This window comes from Rhinoraja longicauda, chromosome 6, assembly GCF_053455715.1.
Source record: "Rhinoraja longicauda isolate Sanriku21f chromosome 6, sRhiLon1.1, whole genome shotgun sequence".
Classification (NCBI taxonomy): Eukaryota; Metazoa; Chordata; class Chondrichthyes; order Rajiformes; family Arhynchobatidae; genus Rhinoraja; species Rhinoraja longicauda.
The window spans coordinates 34,172,946-34,193,286 of record NC_135958.1 but is presented as its reverse complement, the minus strand read 5'-3'; the positions used below and the strand labels follow the sequence as shown (position 1 = coordinate 34,193,286).

At 46.1% G+C, this 20,341-nt stretch overlaps 1 protein-coding gene across 1 annotated transcript in view; it reads left to right on the top strand.

Moving 5' to 3' along the window:
• Nucleotides 1–20,341, top strand: part of LOC144594367 (polycystin-1-like protein 2) — a 101,912-nt gene that overhangs the window by 17,134 nt on the left and 64,437 nt on the right. The window contains exons 10-19 of the mRNA XM_078400771.1: nt 2,643–2,856; nt 4,278–4,398; nt 4,509–4,653; nt 6,092–6,292; nt 7,176–7,321; nt 10,821–11,012; nt 13,259–13,384; nt 15,395–15,562; nt 15,682–15,809; nt 19,090–19,213. Of these exons, the coding sequence (XP_078256897.1) occupies nt 2,643–2,856; nt 4,278–4,398; nt 4,509–4,653; nt 6,092–6,292; nt 7,176–7,321; nt 10,821–11,012; nt 13,259–13,384; nt 15,395–15,562; nt 15,682–15,809; nt 19,090–19,213 (1,565 nt within the window). The remainder of the gene's footprint in view (nt 1–2,642; nt 2,857–4,277; nt 4,399–4,508; nt 4,654–6,091; nt 6,293–7,175; nt 7,322–10,820; nt 11,013–13,258; nt 13,385–15,394; nt 15,563–15,681; nt 15,810–19,089; nt 19,214–20,341) is intronic.

Genomic DNA, 20,341 nt, shown 5'->3' with positions numbered 1-20,341 from the left:
CAGTGACAAGGCTGATGGGGAAGCACATGGATATGAAAGTGAGAAAAGGAAATCAGGCAGAGGTGTTAAGAGATGAGAATCATATTGGATGGATATCAGAGATTGAGGGATAGATTTTAATTGTCTGGACAGCTGATTGGCACACACATAGGTCGACTATCTGAAATGCAATTGGTATATAGTCTATTTTGAGAGCCCAGACTGAATGAAGGAAAATGTAAGGCTTGATTGTTCTTATGTGGTCCTTTTTCAAACCCCAGAAACCTTCAATGTACTTTGCAGCCAATCAATGATACTTGAAGTATAATCACATTGTAATTTGGTTTAGTTTATTGTCACGTGTACCGAGGTACACTGAGAAGCTCTTTGTTGGGATGCTATCCAGTCAGCGGAAAGACTATACATGATTACAATCGAGCCATCCACAGTGTACGGATACAGAATGAAGGGAACAACGTTTAGTGCAAGGTGATATCCAGTGAAGTTTCATTACAGATAGTCCAAGGGTCTCCAATGAGGTAGATGGTAGCTCAGGACTGCTCTCCAGTAGTTGATAGGATGGTTCAGTTACCTGATAACAGCTGGGAAGAAACTGTCTCTGAATCTGGAGGTGTGTGTTTTCACACTTGTATATCCCTTGCCTGATGGGAAGGTGGGGGAGAGGGAGTGGCCAGGCTGCGACTCAACCGTGATTATGCTGCTAGCCTTGCCGAGGCAAAGTGAGGTATACAGTAGATGGAGTCAATGGAAGGGAGGTTGCTTTGTGTGATGGTCTGGGCTGCGTCCGCAATTCTCTGCAATTTCTTGCGTTTTTGGATGGAGCTGTTCCCTAACATGCTATAATGCTTCCCGATGAAAAGCTGTCCCTGGCGCATCTGTGGACATCGGTGAGAATTGCTGAGAACATGCCGAACTCCCTAAACCCAGTAGAGGTGTTGATGTGTTTTATATGAGGTGTTGGCACACAACAACATCTCATGGACAGCAAAGAACAGAAAAGTTGAACAACTTTGGAATGGAAATGTACCTTCATCCATTTGCTGCCATTTTAAAGATTAGTTACTCCATTAAGCAATGGTTTAATCTATTTGTAGATGGGAGTGGGCAATGCATCTATATTTCCCCACCTTGCTCCTCATCCCCTTGCTAGACTGCCTATCTCTCTCCCCTCTTTCATTCCCTTTCTCCCGTATTGCTTTCTAATTTACTTTGTCTGAAAAACTCTCCGTGATTTAGTTCACTGAATTCAGGCATCGCTGAAATGCAGCCATTCTAAGACACGGAGTGGTGTCCCTATTCTGACAGGAGCACCAAGGCATCGCCTCCATGGTCCCCATGCACAAAGACCTTGACTCTCATTTGCACTATCCTTCAGCAGCCTGTCCATTTGTGAGCATTCACTAACGTTTTACCGATCCAGCACCTATTTGTTCAGTACCAACACCCCGCAATAGGTTAGAGTATTGCTTGCACTGTGGCGTATCCCTTTAGCAGTTGGCTTCAGAGATCACACTCACTCCACCAAATGCCAGTAACCTAAGGGGTGGCACAGTGGCGTAGCAGTAGAGCTGCTGCCTCACAGCGCCAGATATCCAGGTTCGATCATGACCACAGGTGCTGTCTGGACGGAGTGTGGCCATTTGTCCTGGGACTGCGTGGGTTTTCGCTGGGTGCTCCGGTTTCCAAAGACGTGCAAGTTTGTAGGTTAATTGGCTTCTGCAACTTGTAAAATTGTCCCTAGTGAGTAGGATAGTGCTAGTGTGTAGGGTGATTGCTGGGCGGCACGGACTCGGTGGGCCGAAGGGCCCGTTTCTGTGCTGTATCTCTAAACTAAACTAAACTATGATCTTGAATCTGATCATGAGAAACTGAAAGTGTCAGCAAAATGTTTCACAAGGGTTCCTGACAATGGTGCTCTCTGAACTTTGCCATGGAAGATTCGTTCTTTTGTGAGTTTCACAAATATCGGGGTGACCCAAAATTCTGTTTTAATGAAAATAAAAGTTGGTAATACAATTCTTTATCTCCTCGAGAAGTAAAATTGGAGCTGAGAGAAAAGTAGATTGTAAAGGAATGAAGGGATGTGGGAATAATGCCTCACCTCACCAGAGTCCCAGGTTCGATCCTGACTACGGGTTCCATCTGAGCAGAGTTTGTATACATACGCTCCCTGTGACCACGTGGGTTTCCTCCGGGTGCTCCGGTTTCCTCCCACATCCCAAAAACGTGCAGATTTGTAGGTTCATTGGCTTTGGTAAATTGCCCCTGGTACGTCGGATCTAAAAGTAGGGTAATAAGGAACTAGTGGGTAATAAGGGGTGATCAATGGTCTGTGTGGACTCGGTGGGCCGAAGGGCCTGTTCCCATGCTGTGTGTCTGAACGAAACCAAATACAGGGAACTGGCACTGAGGAAAAGATTGGCCAGAATCGTCTTGAACAGTGAGATACTGTCTATTCGTCTTGGGAGACTGAATTGCCCACTCCTGTTCGTATTCCTTATGCTGCACTGTAAAGGTTTTAATATGAGGTTGCATATTACTGAGGTTTAAGAGTAGGCCTAATAATTTTAATTGATTCCCACACTGAAAAGGATGGATTGTGTCGCCTATGTTTACAATATCTTTCTCTCTTCCTCGCTAAGGTGCGTGCTGGCCATTGTGGAACATCTGTACAGGGAGCGGCCAAATGAACACTGGCCAACAGGATTTGACCATCATCCCCGCCTGCCTACCTCCACCTAACTCTTTCATTTCTGTCAAGTTAACTGTAAGTGCTCCAGGCAAAAAGAACAGCACAGCCGAGAAATGCCTGGTCCTCAACAAGGGGGGCAAAAGAGGATTGGATATCAGAGTCAGGTATGGATTGGAGCTTACCAGGTGATAAACTAGTGAACAAGGTCATTTGATCCACTGTTCCATCACAAATGACAGTGGAGGGACAATTTGTGCGCGCGCTTGCAACATCTTCACGTAGATATCGTGGGGCCTCCGTCTTGCGGCATCTCACATCTACAGGCACTGTCTGAAGGTCCCAAGGTCTCGGCATGGGGTCACTCCATCACGCGGTGGCCAGAGGCCATCCCGCTCATTGACACCTCGGCCTTGTCCTGTGCACGTGCCCTGGTGGCCTATTGGATTGCCTGTTTCGGGGTACCGCTGGACACCTCGTCCGACCGGGGTGCCCAGTTCACGCCAGAACTGTGGTCCGCAATGGCTCGCCTGTTGGGGACTCAGCTCCACCACTCGACGGCTTACCACCCCCAGTCCAATGGGTTGGTGGAATGTTTCCACCGCTGTCTTAAGGACCCTTTAAAGGCATGCCTCACCGGTCCCGGCTGGATGGACGAGTTGCCGTGGGTCCTGTTGGGGATCCGTACCGCCCCTAAGGAAGACTTGCAGTCTTCATCGGTGGAATTGGTTTACGGCTTTCCGCTCACCGTGCCCGGGGAATTTATTCCAACTACGGGCGGCCCCCGGGAGTCACCGTCCTCCATGTTGGTCCGTCTGTGGGAGAGGATTGGCTCCCTGTCCCCTGTCCCAAGGTCTCGGCATGGGGTCACTCCATCATATGTGTCTCCGGCTCTCGCCGACAGCTCGTATGTTTCCCTTTGGCGCGATGCTCACAGGTCGTCCTTGCAGTGCCTGTATGAAGGTCCTTTTCGGGTGCTGCGACATGGGCCCACGACTTTTGTATTGGACAAGGGGGGTTGGCAGGAGACGGTATCGGTGGCTCGCTTGAAACCGGCTCGCTTGGACCTGAGCGAGCCAGTACGGGAGGCCCAGTCTCGTCGTCGGGGGCGTCCGCCATCTCGGGTCCAACCTAATTTGTCCTTACAGGGCAGGCCCCTTTAGCGCGGGGACGTGCGTACAAGGTCCGGCCGCCTCGTTCGGCTGCCCATCCGTTTTTGCGCCTCCGGTTCTGGGGGGGGGGTCTTGTAGCGGCCCTTGGTGGTGAACCACACGAGGTACATAACCTTCGGCTCGTCAGAGGTCATGAGGTGCCCCGGGGGAGTATGGGTCTTGGCGCGGGCGGCTAATAAGAGAGTGAGTGGAGAGAGAGTAAGTGGTGCAGTGAAATAAAGTGTTGTCGGATAAACTTGGTCTGCTGCCTCGTTCTTGGACGGACAGCTCCGTGTCCACTACAATGACTTCATTTATTTCGAAACGGCAGCCAAAACATGGGAAAATATAAAAAGTTATATATTTTGGATCATTTTAATGGCTCAAACTGAGCAATTATTGACGCGAAAGTGACTTGTGCTTGTGCTCTCTTTCAGATGTAAGGACAGCTGCAATCCAGTTGATCCTTCAGAAAATGTTACATTGACTGTCTCTTGTCAAGAATGCAAGAATTCAATCAAATATAATTGGTACAGGGTTAATCCTTCACACTCGCAGGTGAAAGAAGCAAATCAAAGTACTATGTATTAACATGCAGAATGTACTTCCAAACGTTTTAATTCAAGATGCTTTTCACAATCCATTGATATGCATTTTTTATACTTTAGGTCAATCTGCCTTCTGCTTGTAACATCAAACAGCAAAGGACTGCTCTAGAATCATTGGTATTAATGAAGGAGAATACAGACACTCTGGTTTTGGGGAAAGAGGAATTGGCTCAGTCTGCTCCAATGTTTAAAGTGAGGGCAGTGGGTAAGTTGAATTCATCTTGCAAGCAACCAGAGCTGCTTTTTAAAAGTATTGTGGTTATAGGTCACCTGCTTCAACCCAAACTAACCAACAGTGAAGCAGCTCACATGATGGGAAAGATCTGTTAAATAAACTGAGAAAATGTTTGTCAGCTCTAAAATTGTGAACTAATCACATAAACAGTTGAGTGGCGACCCAGTGGTGTAGCTGGGAGAGCTGCTGCCTCACAGCGCCAGAGACCTGGGTTCCATCCTGACCTCGGATGCTGCCTCTGTGGAGTTTGCACATTCTCCGTTTGGGTTCCTCCTGGTGCTTTGGTTTTCTCCCACATCCCAAAGATGTGCATTAAGTTTGTAGGCGAATTGGCCTCTGTAAATTGCCCCTAGCGTGTGGGCAGTGTGCGAGAGAGTGGGATAACATACAAATAGTGTGAAGGGGGTGATCAATGGTAAGTGCGGACTCGTTGGGCTGAAGGGCCTGTTTCTATGCTGTATCTCTTTTTTTTTTTAAAAGGAAAATGCATCAAATTCTCTGATCTAAATGAAATGTGAATGATCATTCACAACTTGTAAGTCTAGTTTAACTGCGAAAAGAAGACTCAAAAGTCAACATTCATGTTCCCGATGTTGGGGAAGTCCAGAACCAGGGGTCACAGCTTAAGGATAAGGGGGAAGTCTTTTAGGACCGAGATGAGAAAACATTTCTTCACACAGAGAGTGGTGAGTCTGTGGAATTCTCTGCCACAGAAGGTAGTTGAGGCCAGTTCATTGGCTATATTTAAGAGGGAGTTAGATGTGGCCCTTGTGGCTAAAGGGATCAGGGGGTATGGAGAGAAGGCAGGTACAGGTTACTGAGCTGGATGATCAGCCATGATCATATTGAATGGCGGTTCAGGCTCGAACGGCCGAATGGCCTACTCCTGCACCTATTTTCTATGTTTCTATGTTGCAGCCCTCTACAGTTTACTCCTGAATATGACAGCAAAGACATAGATGCCCTGGTATGTGCAAAAGACGGGTCAGATAGGTTACTGACGTGCCTTATATTATATTTTGTTTTTCTTATTTTAGTGTCCACAGAAGCAAGAGGCTCTTTGGCCCATTTATCCAGTGCTGTTCCTGCGATCATTTCCTGTACACTTCCTGTGTGCACTGTACATGATCACTGTTCCAGATAAAACTGACCTCTGCAGTTGTTAATGTCATCCTACACTAGGTTTTATTGTTGTGATCCTCCCAGGAGTCTCATTTGTAAAAAAAGCCCCAGACACCTCTTGTTGGTGACCCAAGTCTACTTGGTTCAATAGGGAGAACTTACAGGCAAAAAGAAAAAAAATACTTGTTGAAGAGTTTTTGTTTGCTTTAGAAACTACATTACAAGATGAGCTAAACAATGATATTGGAGACTATCCTAAACGGCGATGCATGTTGTTTTATCTTAGGGATAAGTGACCGTGGACGTTACAAATACAATGATTACATGGTTAGCATGGTGCCTCCACTGCCAGTGCCATCCTGCGACGTTTCTCCTAAAGAAGGATCCACCGTCTCCACAAAATTCAGCATCAAATGCACTGTTGCCTGTGGCTCAAACTCATCCTGCAACTCTTCGGACCTTACCTACTGTTTCTTTGTGAAACCAGGTAATATCCATTGGGCTCCCTCGCAAAATACTCTATGCCTCAAAATTCTTCCACGTGTGCAAACATAATGTACCGTGAGCAAACTTCAGGGAGACGTGCAAAACATGCCCCAAACACAGACACATGTGGTTTGAATAGTCATCTTGCCCTGGACTATTTGATGAAATGGCCAACAATAGCATCCCTTTAGTGGAAAAGGTTCCAACCGCTTTATATTTTTTGTTTCTTCATTAATCACTCGTGCTCCTTTCATAACCTCTGAGGTAGGTAGAGTTGCGTAAACCTTTCGGATGGTAAACCCAGAAATGAAGGGGTCCCACAAGTGCTAGGGAGTTCAGTGGCAGACAAGATTTTTAATTTGTTTCCCCACTTGTTAGCCTGTCCTCTGAACAACTTAGAAGGCAGCATGGGAGAATAGTTCATAGAATTGCAGAATTGTCGTTGTCCAAGGAGGAAATACTGAGTTCATCATGTTGCCTATGCCCACTCCCAGCGGCAAAATCTAATCAATGTACATCCGAGATCTTCGGTGTCCGCCCACACTCCAAAGATGTACAGGTCTATAGGTTAATTGGCTCGGTATGAATGTAAATTGTCCCTAGTGTGTGTGGAATAGTGTTAATGTGTGGGGATCACTGGTCGGAGCGGACTCGGTGGGCTGATGGGCCTGTTTCCACACTGTATCTCTAAACTAAACTAAGCTAAACTGTTCTACTAGTCACATCTTTGGAGAACCCCAATGAATGAAGTCACACTTATTTTTTCTTTCATGTATCCTTGATAACTTTGTTTAAAACTATTATTTGTTTCAATGTGGAAATATATTTCAATTATCCCTTCAGGCAGTGCTTTGCAGATTACCTGACTTTCCATGTCTTTACAGATTTTCCTTTACACTGTGGATTGCAGCCAATGTTGCCACCCACGTACCTACCACTGGGAGACTCAAAGAATGATGACCAGCTGAACATCACAGTGACCGTCAGCGATGGTTTGGGATCCTCAGCCAGCGGTATCATCACAGCGACGGTATGTTGTGCCTGTCACTTCAGGGAAAAGAAGAATTCACGGAAAGATCTATGGATCTCCAAACAGAGCAGACCATGTTGATGGTTGGAGGTGTAGATGAAGGGGAGGGCAGAGAAAGACTGTAAATTGTTGAGATCGTAAATCAAATATGTACAACAACAAATACACATCTAAAAAGTTGGGCCTAGTTTGAAACATTGACTATTTCCCTCTCTCAGACCTGTCCTGCTGATTATAGCTTGCATTTTTTACATCATTTTATGGGGCATGTTGGTCAGCATGGGCAAGTTGGACCGAAGGGCCTGTTTTCACACTGTATGCCTCTATGACTCTATAACATCAGAGGAATAAAAGTGGGAGAATGTTTAAGCTGCAAGCTTTTTGGTGATGAGTTCATTGTAATCCATACCCAATTTGTTCCAAGATTTGTAGGAAGCATCTGCAGATGTTGGTTTAAACCAAAGATAGACACAAAAAGCCAGAATAACTCAACAGGTCAAACAGCATCTCTGGAGAAAATAAATAGGTGACGTTTCGGATCGAGACCATTCTTCAGACTGAATCTTGTTCCAAGATTTGATCTTTATCAGAAAAGATTCCTCTCTGTACATTTATTACCATATCATTGATTTTGATATGAATCGGCAATTCATATTTTTCTCCTCCTTTTTCCGGTTCTTTTTGTAGGAAAAATGTTCCCAATGTTGGGGGAGTCCAGAACCAGGGGTCACAGTTTAAGAATAAGGGGTAGGCCATTTAGGACTGAGATGAGGAAAACTTTTTTCACCCAGAGAATTGTGAATCTGTGGAATTCTCTGCCACAGAAGGCAGTGAAGGCCAATTCACTGGATATATTCAAGAGAGAGTTCGATATAACTCTCGTTGAAAACATCCAATCAATTGGCTTCCACTGCCTCTCGTGGCAGAGAATTCCACAGATTCACAACTCTCTGGGTCAAACGGTTTTTCCTCATCTCAGTCCTACAAAGGTTTTTCCTTATCTCAGTCCTAACCCAACATTGGATTCTCTCATTTTAATTACATTCTACTCACATTCCCCTCCCTTCCCCCGTCCCCCCTTGCCTCCTTCCTCCACCCTAGTTGTTTTACCAGTTTCGCAGTCCTCCTATTGGTTTCAATAGACAATAGGTGCAGGAGGAGGCCATTCAGCCCTTCGAGCCAGCACCGCCATTCAATGTGATCATGGCTGATCATTCTCAATCAGTACCCCACTCCTGCCTTCTTCCCATACCCCCTGACTCCGCTATCCTTAAGAGCTCTATCTAGCTCTCTCTTGAATGCATTCAGAGAATTGGCCTCCACTGCCTTCTGAGGCAGAGAATTCCACAGATTCACAACTCTCTGACTGAAATTTTTTTTCCTCATCTCAGTTCTAACTGGCCTACCCCTTATTCTTAAACTGTGGCCCTTGTTCTGGACGCCCCCAACATTGGGAACATGTTTCCTGCCTCTAACGTTTCCAACCTCTTAATAATCTTATACGTTTCGATATAAGATTCCTCTTGAGATCACACCTTCTCTAGAAAACAATAAACAATGGGCTTACCAGGCCTGAGGTAATCTGTGGCTGGCCCTCATCCGTACTGGTACACTAAATGCTAATGTACAGCACTTTGGTCAACGTGGATTGTGTTTAAATGTGCTATACAAATAAAGTTGACTTGACTTGACTTGGTCTTTTCTCGCCTCCAGCTCTTCACCACACCACCCCTTTCCATCCACCCCCTACTTTGAGTCTGAAGAAGGGTCCCGACCTGAAACGTCACCCATCCTTTTTCTGCAGAGATGCTGCCTTGAGTTACTCCAGCACTTTGTGTCTATCTTTACTATTACTACTGTTTTACTCTGGAACCAGAGTAGAACAGCCATCCATTTTCCCATCAGGTTGGTCTAGGGGACAAGGGGAAAAAATTTTGAACTGACTGGAGGTGAATCTATTTTTTAATGCTTGTGTCCATAGCCAAGGCAATGCTCAGGGCACCTCCCACTTCCGGCTGGTCGCAGATGGGAAATAGGGTGCCGCTCACGCAAGGAAGGCCTGGAAATTAAAATATCTCAAACTGCATCTCCCGTCGTTTTCTCATCAGCCTTGCCTTTTACCTGTTCAATTCTTATCATGAGTTCATTCCGGGGCATCAGGTGTAGCAGTCGGGGGTAACTGGTTCTTCAGGGCTGATGTTATGGAGTCACAAATACATCTTGCCCACGCCAAGCAAGGTGTCCCATCTACACTATCCCCACTTGCCTGCATTTGACCCATATCCCATTAAACCTGTCCTATCCATGTACTGTCCAAATGTCTTTGAAATGTTGGTATATTTTCTGCCTCAACTACCTCCTCTTGCAGCTTACTCCATATATCCACCACTCTCCGTGTGAAAAGATTGCCCTTCAAATTCCCATTAAATCTTTCCCCTCTCACCTTAAAGCTATGTCCTCTGCTTCTTGATTCCCCTTCTCTGGATAAAAGACTCTATAATAAGAGTCGTACTCCCCTTCTCTGGATAAAAGACTGTGCATCTACCCAATCTATTCCACTCATGATTTTATACACCTCTAGATCACGTCTCACCCCCCTCTCTTGTTGGCTGGTTGGCCACACTCATCCCACAGTCCCATGGGAATTGATTCCACCCATGCTGTAGCTTTTGCGGGCAAGGCTGGCATTTATTGTCCATCCCAGATTCCCAAAGCACAGCGTGGTTTTGTTTAGTTTAGTTTAGAGATTCAGTGCGGAGTCCGTGCCGACCAGTGATCCCCACATATTAACACTATCCTACACACGTTAGGGATAATTTTTACATTTACTAGTCCAAGTTCCCTACAAACCTGTACGTCTTTGGAGTGTGGGAGTAAACCGAAGATCTCGGAGAAAACCAATGCGGTCACGGGGAGAACGTACAAACTCCGTACATACAGCACCCGATGTCGGGATCGATCCCGGGTCTCCGGCGCTGCAAGCACTGTAAGGCAGCAACTCCACCGCTGCGCCACCGTGCCGCCCTTAAAATGCTTGCTCACTTTCTTCAGGAGCTCGTGGGATCTCAGTTATGGTGACAGTTATGGTTGTGGTTTTCTTAAAGAAACTTTATGTTTTTAAAAATTATATCTTTCAGCTTCATTTTCTTGAAATCGCTTTTATTTTACTTTTTTTTCTTTAACATTTTAAAAATATTTTTTATTTATTTGATCAAATTCAAACTGATTAATACATTTTGGTCTGAAGAAGGGTCTTGATCCAAAACGTCACCCATTCCTTCTCTCCAGAGATGCTGCCTGACCCGCTGAGTTACTCCAGCATTTTGTGTCTATCTTCGGTGTAAACCAGCATCTGCAGTTCTGATACAATACATTTTTCTAACCTTCCTATTGTGTGGCATGCTGACAGCAGGTGTGGGTCACGGTCAAAGTGTTTATTTAAGATGGAAGGAGTTGTATCAGCAATAGCCTTCTTACATTTATTTAATGTTCATCGCAGGTTCATGGATTCTCGGACATTGGAGAGAATAAAGACCTGGCAACACTCATCTCGGAAAATGTAATGGATCTGTCAAAGGAAAAGGCCAATGGTTCTTCTCTAATCCGACTGTTTGAATCTGTCTCTTCTGTACTAAATCAGGAGGCCGGTACAGGAGGCTCTGGCACACTGGCTCTGACTGACAAGAAGCAGGTATTTTCTTTGGAGGGAATAATAAATAAATGAGAATAGGCCCTCCAGAAACCAATGCGGTCTTTCATGTGTCGAGCCGCAGGAGATGGGCAAGGTCCCCAATGAGCATTTCTCCTGTTCCACTTTGGGAAGAGGCATGAAGATGAGGGAACAGGACAGTCAATGGAGATGTCTTGGGAACAGTCGTATTACGGTCGAAGAGATGCTGGGTGTCCTAAGGTGTATGAAGGTAGTTAAATCTCCTGGGCTGGATCAGAAATATCCAACGACACTGTGGGAAGCTAGAGAAGAAATTAGAAGAGCCCCAGCTGAGACACATGAGACACGGGTGAGGTGCTGGATGACCGGAGGGTGGTTCAATTTTGGTCACTCTATTGTGGAAAGGATCTGGAAAGAGTGCAGAGAAGATTAATGAGGGTGATGGCAGGACTCAAGGGCCAGAACTGTAGGGTATAGTTCTATACAATACGATACGTTACGGTGCGATACGATAAACTTTATTCATCCCCGGAGGTAAATTAGTCTGCCAACAGTCACAACACCCAACAAGGTACACAAAAACTTGAAATTAAAAGTGAAAACAGAAAGAGAAAGATAAGCGACTGTTGGCTGGCTGCCGTGTGCACAGCGCCTTCACTGGAACAAATGGACAAACAAACAAACTAACACAGGCCTATCCCCTGGGCAGAGGATTCTAAACTAGAGCCCCCCCCCCCCACACCAGGTCCCCCTTTGTTATCCCATTGTTCTTCACGGCGGTGCCCCCATGCTGGTTCCCCATTGTCTTCCCCTCACCCCTTCCCCCCATCATGTTCATCGACTGCTGATCACGGGTCGATCACGAGACCCCACCGCCGCCAAGGCTCTCGTTGCCACCGAGGCCGCCGCCACCACCGACGCACCCGCTGCCAAGGCTCCCATCGGTACAGTAGGGTATACAACTGTAAAGAATGGGTCAGCTAGGTCTTCATTCCTTAGAGTGCAGGAGGCTGAGGGGTGATCATATTGAGGTATATAAAATCACGAGGGGAATTGTTAGGATGAATGCACAGTCTTTTACCCACGATGGGGGAATCGAGGCCCAGAAGAGATAGATTTAAGCTGAGAGGGGAAAGATTTAATAAGAACTTGAGGGGCATCTTTTTCACACAGAGGATGGTGGGTATATGTATGAGCTGCCACAGGAGGTAGGTAAAATAACAACGTTTAGAAGACACTTGGACAGGTACATGGATAGGAAAGATTTAGAGGGACACGGGCCACACACTGGCAAATTGGACTAGCTGGGATGGAGCATCTTGGACAGGTAGGGCCGAAGGGTGTGTTTCTGTGCCGTATAGCTCGAAATTCTATGCTCAGCTTCAATCAATCTTAACTCATAGCAAATCTAACGGAATAGAAACATAGAAAATAGGTGCAGGAGTAGGCCTATGGAGGGCGTGCAGCGTACGTTCACTAGGTTAATTCCCGGAATGGTGGGACTGTCGTATGTTGAAAGGCAGGAGCGATTGGGCTTGTATACACTGGAATTTAGAAGGATGAGGGGGGATCTTATTGAAACATATAAGATAATTAGGGGATTGGACACATTAGAGGCAGGAAACATGTTCCCAATGTTGGGGGAGTCCAGAACAAGGGGCCACAGTTTAAGAATAAGGGGTAGGCCATTTAGAACGGAGATGAGGAAGAACTTTTTCAGTCAGAGAGTGGTGAAGGTGTGGAATTCTCTGCCTCAGAAGGCAGTGGAGGCCAGTTCGTTGGATGCTTTCAAGAGAGAGCTGGATAGAGCTCTTAAGGATAGCGGAGTGAGGGGGTATGGGGAGAAGGCAGGAACGGGGTACTGATTGAGAGTGATCAGCCATGATCGCATTGAATGGCGGTGCTGGCTTGAAGGGCTGAATGGCCTACTCCTGCACCTATTGTCTATTGTCTATTGTTATTCGGCCCTTCGAGCTAGCACCGCCATTCAATATGATCATGGCTGATCATCCAAAATCAGTACCCTGTTCCTGCTTTCTCCCCATATCCCTTGATTCTGTCAACCCTAAGAGCAGGAATGGGGTACTGATTCTGAATGATCAGCCATGACTGGCCTATTCGTGCACCTATTTTCTATGTTTCTATGTTTCTAGCCCACTGCAAATCAGTGTGATTTAGATAAATATATATTGATTGGACAAAGAAGGCACTGAAGAATAATGAATTGTGCTTAATTTTGTTTCTTGTCACCAAAAAACATCTCTCAGTTAAGAGAAATGATGCTTTCGAACTTGGCCGACGTGGAGGTTTCATCATTGCACAGAGTTCTTGAAGTTTCTGAAGTTCTAAAGCAGTTAACCCACTGGTCCAATGAACTGACATCTACATCACAGGTACCCACACTGTAGCATTTCTAATCTCATCCAACCTTTTATCCCGGTGACCTGAACCATTCTTGGCCTGCCGTGCTTTGCTGTGAATTTCTTGTCAACTAATTAAATGCAGCAGCAGAATGGTAAAGGTAGGGAATTATCTCAAGGTGTTCACTGTCAGGTAGCACAATCGTATGAAAGTATATCTGTGCGAGTAAGATAAAGATGGGGAAATGTGCTTAAAGTTTTGTTCCACTCCATTGTGTCAAGGCAAAACTAGGTTTGGGTTTAGCTTTATTAATCTCACATATACCGAGATCTGAAGAAGGGTCTTGACCCGATACATTACCTTTCCATGTTCTCCAGAGATGCTGCCTGAACTGCTGAGTTACTCCGGCACCTTGTGTTCTAAAGTGATAAGCTTTGTTTCGCAAGCTATCTAATGAGACCAGATAATACTATAGATGAATGCAATTGTCGAACTCAAGTATAACTGGTAGAGCTGAGGGAAAGACACAGAGTGCAGAATATAGGTCTCAGCATTGCAGCGCAGTAGTCCCATCGACAATGTCCAATGTCCGCAAGTGGGTCGAAGTGAATTGGAACAGTGCCCGAGCACAATAACAGAAGGGAAGAAGCTGTTCCTGAGTCAGGAAGGGTCTCGACCTGAAACATCAGCCATTCCTTCTCTCCGGCCTGTCCCGCTGAGTTACTCCAGCACTTTGTGTCGACCGGGTGATATTATAGGGAGGGTTTGATCAGACAAACAACTCCGCTGGACGCTGACCTCAGCAGCTGTCTAATCGCTGCACGAACAGCATGCTTCAAGTTTACAGTGGTCATCCATTGACATTCCGGACTTTAGGCACCGCCCGCACAAAGCAGCAATTCATTCACTCAAACGTTTGCTTTTCTTTTGCATCTCCAACAATCCGGAGAACCAAGAATACCTCATGGTTTGGGAAGTGCGCCATATTCCCACTTGAGGAGAAGCTCCAGTACAAGTTACAATGCAAAAGAAAATCGTCACGATCTCCCTCACTCTCTGAAGCATAAAGCAATATAACCTGCAAAATCATCATAGTCTGGCACAAATTAACCATAAATACAACTAATTAATATTTTTTAAAGCGGTATTCTCTTACTTCTACGAAGCAAAACTGAAAAATACGGATGAAACGCTGGTCTGTATACACGCAGCAGGTCAGCCGGCGAGAATGTTTTGCCCCTGTGACCTATGACTGGCGCATGGTCAGTCGAGATACCGAACTCTCTGATTTGGCCCCACAGCCATGTGTGTACAGGAGGTGTAGTCGGGGAGTGAGAACGCATCCATGCAAGTCAAGTCAAGTTTATTTGTCACATACACATAAATGTGCAGTGAAATGAAAGATTACCCACAGTCCAACAATAAGACCAATAAAAATAAGCAATAAAAATATGCAATAACACACAAGCATAAACCAACACCAAACAAAAAGAAACATCCATCACAGTGAGTCTCCTCCAGTCACCTCCTCACAGTGATGGAAGGCCAGAATGTCTTTTCTCTTCCCTGCCGTCTTCTTCCGCGGTCAGGCTGTTGGAGTTGCCACGTTCCAGGCCGCGCCAGACGGTGAAAGGTCTGCAGCGGGCCGACCCAAGCCCCGCGATCCGGGGCGGGTGAAGACGCGACCGCTGCCGCTGCCGCTGCACGTCGGGGCGGTCGGGGCTCACCAGTGTTGAGAATTATTGTGGAAGAGGTGTTGTCCCCTGTGCTTATTGATGTTGTCTGTGGGTCACAACGTCAAGGAACCAGTGGCAGAGAGGGGGTGGGATGCTTATTCCTATGTCCGAGTTTGGAGATGAACTTGGATGGGATTATGGTGTTGAAGATGGGGTTATCGTTGATAAATAGGAGGCTAACGTAGGAGTCCTTGTTGTCCAGGTGCTCCAGGGATGAGTTAAGGCCAGGGAGATGGCATCCACTGTGGGTAACTGCTGGTAGGTGGCAACTGCTGCAACAATCAGTGTTTTGTTTCTCTCTTTAAGTTGGAAGCCAGTACAACTCTGCAGAACGTGGGTGTATCATTGCTGACTGTTGGCAATGAGGAACCAGAGAAAAGGATGGTTGCAACCAAAATCCTGTTTAATGTGGTAAACAATGTACTGGAAGCCCGAATGGAAACTGATGGACAGGACAGCATGGCCACCGATACAGTGAGTATGACTCCATTGTGGACAAGGGAGATCACACGCTTCACAACTCAGTAATCGCACACGATTCATTCGCAGCAGCCATGCTGGGTCATATTTTTATATCCTTCTTTACATTTCAGCAAAGAGTGGTATCGGAGATGTTACTGGACACCATAAACCATCTGCAGGTCGTGGCATTAAACGAGGCAATAGCAGACGACGAACCTATTCTCATGACGACGCCCTCAGTTAGAATGTACCTACAGAGGTAAAATAAAGTTTATACCACCTATTTTATGGTTAATGAGCCCAGCAAGCTGTGCATTATGCATGCTGGTGACTGAAGATCTTCAATGCACCATTATTTGGGAAAGGAATTATTTCCACATCCAGACCAGACCCGGGGATTTTTCCAAGTCTCGGCCCTTCAACTCTGCCCCATAATATGGCCTGTTTCATTTGACCATGTAGCACCTGCTTTTCAAGAGTTTGCAAACCATTCATCCTCTATGTTGGACTTGCTGACCACTTTACTTTGAGCCTTCTTCCAGCTGCATCAGTCCAAGCAATTGGAGTGTGTAGTTTATCTTTAGTTTAGAGATACAGCGCGGAAACAGGCCCTTCAGCCCACCGAGTCCGCACCGACCAGTGATCCCCGCACATTAACACATGCTAGGGACGATTTACACATACACCAAGACAATCAACCTACGAACCTGTACGTCTTTGGAGTGTGGGAGGAAACTGAAGATCTTGGAGAAAACTCACGCAGGTTACGGGGAGAACGTACTAACTCCGTACAGACGGCACCCGTAGTCAGGATCGAACCAATGTGGTTACATCGCACTAGGTGTTCATCCTGTAGGCTTGGATTCCAAGGATAATTACTTTCGCATGAAATGATGTCTCTTCTATGTGTAGAATTATTTATTTTCTTATCACTACATAATTTTCATGCAATAGTGAAATGGTGAGTAGTAGGGGGGGAAAATGGTGAGTGATGATCGTCACATGGAGGAAAATGGCTGATCTCCATATTAAAAGCTTTAAATTACCCTACAGTGGGAAGACTTTAAATCTAATGTAATTTATTATAAAGCCACACCCATGTTATCAGACATCATTTTTAAGAATGTCTAGTTTATGCCAGCATGCTGCTGTCCACTATGGTTCAATACTGATGCTTGGTGCAGTGACCAACAGGTGCTACAATTGACAAGCAGGTATTTGCTGTTAAAATCAATATACAATCAGTGTACGTGAAGTTTCCATATAAGCACTAATGTGATAATTCTATTTTGTGACCTTGTGGGTTCCCTCTGGGTTCCCTGGTTTCATAAGGTGGGCCTAGAATTGTTGCGCTATCGTGTACTATTTTGGCTGAAGTTCAGGAACAAACAAACAAACAAACAAATGAGAGTTTTAGTATATCGATGTCCATGCATTCACAGAAATCTCACCTGATTTACATCTGGAAACATGCAGCATTTGAGTTTGATCACTTAGCCTCATGGTCCAGGGGATATGGTTCATGGACATCAGCACCACCTTCTGTTTCTTACTTTGTTGTGAACATTACTCGAGTTTGGTCCATTTAGGAATAAACTCGGAGAAATCTACTCATCTGCTGTGTAATCAGCAGGTAGAAAGAACAAAGATCTTGCACTTATGTGGTTAAATGATCCTAAAACAGGGAAAGAGAGTTTTTAGGAAGGAACTGCAGGGTTTAAACCGAAGATAGACACAAAATGCTGGAGTAACTCAGCGGGACAGGCAGCATCTCCGAAGAAAAGGAATAGGTGACAATTTGGGTCGAGACCCTTCGAAGCTGAGTTACCAGCATTTTGTGTCTACAAAGAGAGTTTTTAGTTTGTTTTTAGACATACAGCATGGAAATAGACTATTCAACCCACCGAATCCACACCGACCCCTGTTCTACAGTATATTATTCCACTTTCTCATAAACTTTCTATGCGCTAGGGGCCACTCACAGAGGCCTAATTAAGCTACAAATCCATACATTTTTGGGATGTGGGAGTAAATTGGAGCACCCTGAGGGAACCCACGTGGTGTCACCGTGGGGAACGTGCAAACTCCCCACAGACAGCACCCGTGGTCAGGATCGAACCCGGGTCTCTAGGGATGTGAGGCAGCGGCTCTACCAACTGCGCCACTGTGCGTTGCCCTGGAAACTGAAGAGACCTGTCGGTGTACAACAGTCAGATCCAGAGGTAACATGTGATCATTGGCTTCAGGAGTGGATGCTAAGGCAGGGTTGGAGTGGACTCCTGAAGAGTTAATGATGTGGGCGGATAAGTGGTTTGAATTTGGGTTATTTGCAATTAAATGCAGCTCTACAGGACGTTTGTTCGGCTGCGTGGAAATGCAATTTGGTCGCCCCATTACAGGAAAGATGTGGAGGCTTTGGAGAGAGTGCAGGGGAGGTTTACCAGAACGCAGCCTGGAATAGAGGGTTTCAGCTGCAGGGTGAGGTTGGATAGACTTGGATTGTGTTCTCTGGAACATTGGAGGTTGAGGGGAGACTCGATAGAAGTATATGAATGGCATAGATAGGATAGACAATCAGAAGCTTTTTCCCAGGGTGGAAATGTCCAACACTAGAGGGCATAGGTACAAGTTGAGAGGGGGAAAGTTTAACGGAGATGTGTGGGGAAAGTTTTTTACACAGAGAGTGGTGGGGGCCTGGAACGCACTGCCTGGGGTGGTGGAGGCAGATACGATAGTGGAGTTTGAGAGGCGTTTGGATAGGCACATGGAAATAGAGGAATATGGATCATGTACAGGCAGATGAGAGCAGTTGACCTGGGCATCATGTTCAGCACAAACATTGAGGGCTGAAGGGCCTGTTCCCATGCTGAACTGTTCTATGCTCCATCTAATTGCAAAGTCAATAGACAATAGGCAATAGGTGCAGGAGGAGGCCATTCGGCCCTTCAAGCCAGCGCCGCCATTCAATGTGATCATGGCTGATCATTCTCAATCAGTACCCCGTTCCTGCCTTCTCCCCATACCTCCTGACTCCGCTATCCTTAAGAGCTCTATCCAGCTCTCTCTTGAATGCATTCAGAGAATTGCCCTCCACTGCCTTCTGAAGCAGAGAATTCCACAGATTCACAACTCTCTGACTGAAAAAGTTTTTCCTCATCTCAGTTCTAAATGGCCTACTCCTTATATTTAAACTGTGGCCCCTGGTTCTGGACTCCCCCAACATTGGGAACATGTTTCCTGTCTCTAACGTGTCCAACCCCTTAATAATTTCGATAAGATCTCCTCTCATCCTTCTAAATTCCAGTGTATACAAGCCTAGTCGCTCCAGTCTTTCAACATATGATAGTCCCGCCATTCCGGGAATTAACCTAGTGAACCTACGCTGTACGCCCTCAAGGTTATAAATAAAAAAAGAATGCATTTCTACAAAAGATTAAATTGTTAATGCTTTCCCGGTAAATATCTTGAATTTTCCATGTTGTGTTGATCAAGAGGGAATGCTTATCGGTTGAAGGAACTGCTGTTTCCTGTGTTTTCAGGCTCCCCGCTGACAGCATGGATGGAGACTCGATCCGTGTTTCAGATGCGGCTCTGGTGAGCTTCACTCTGCCAGCACTGCCCTGGCTGAGCACAAGTGGCGACCGGGACACAGTGGACGTGCGGGTGGGTACAGTACGGGGCGGCACCGTGCCACAGCGGTAGAGTCGCTGCCTTACAGCGCCAGAGACCCGGGTTACATCCTGACCGCAGGCGCTGTCTGTACGGAGATTCTACGTTCTGCCCCGTGACCTGCGTGTTTTTTTCCCCGGGAGCTCTGGTTTCCTACCACACCCCAAAGACGCGCAGGTTTGTCAGCTAATTGGCTTGGTAAAATTGTAAATTATTCCTAGTGTGTGTAGGATAGTGTTCGTGTGCGGGGATCGCTGGTCGGCGCGGACTCGGTGGGCCGAAGGGCCTGTTTCCATGCTGTTTCTCTAAACTAAACTAAACACCCTATATGAAACTATACTGGCAAAATAACACAGGCTGCTTGTTTGAGTGACATCTCTCTGATTTGGATGGGAATGTACACGGCATGGTTAGCAAGTTTGTAAATGACTAAAAGTGGGTGGTATCACCCACCCGTAGATAGTGAAGATGGTTGTCAAACATTGCAGCAGGATCGTGATTGATTGGCCAGGTGGGCTGAGGAATGGTCGATGGAATTTAATGCAGAGAAATGTGAAGTGTTGCAGTTTGGGTCGTCTAACACGGGCAGGACCTACACAGTGAACGGTAGGCCTCTAGGGAGTGTTGTAGAGCAGAGGGATCTAGGAGTACAAGTACATAGTTCATTGAAAGTGGCATCACAGGTAGCTAGGGTGGTCAAAAAGGCTTTTGGCACATTGGCCTTCATCAGACAGAGCATTGAGTATAGAAGTTAGGAGGTCATGTTGCAGTTGCATTAGTTGGTGAGGCCGCATTTAGAGTATTGTGCTCAGTTTTGGGCACCATGTTATAGGAACGATGTTGTGAAGTTGGAAAAGGTGCGGAGAAGATTTACGAGGATGTTGCCAGAACTCGAGGGCCTGAGCTATAGGGAGAGGTTGAGCAGGCTAGGACTCTATTCCTTGGAGCGCAGGAGGATGAGGGGTGATCTTATAGAGGTGTACAAAATCATGAGAGGAATGGATCGGGTAGACGTACAGAGACTCTTGCCCAGAGTAGGGGAATCGAGAACCAGAGGACAGAGGTTTAAAGTGTAAGGGGAAAGATTTAATAGGAATCTGAGGGGTAACTTTTTCACGCAAA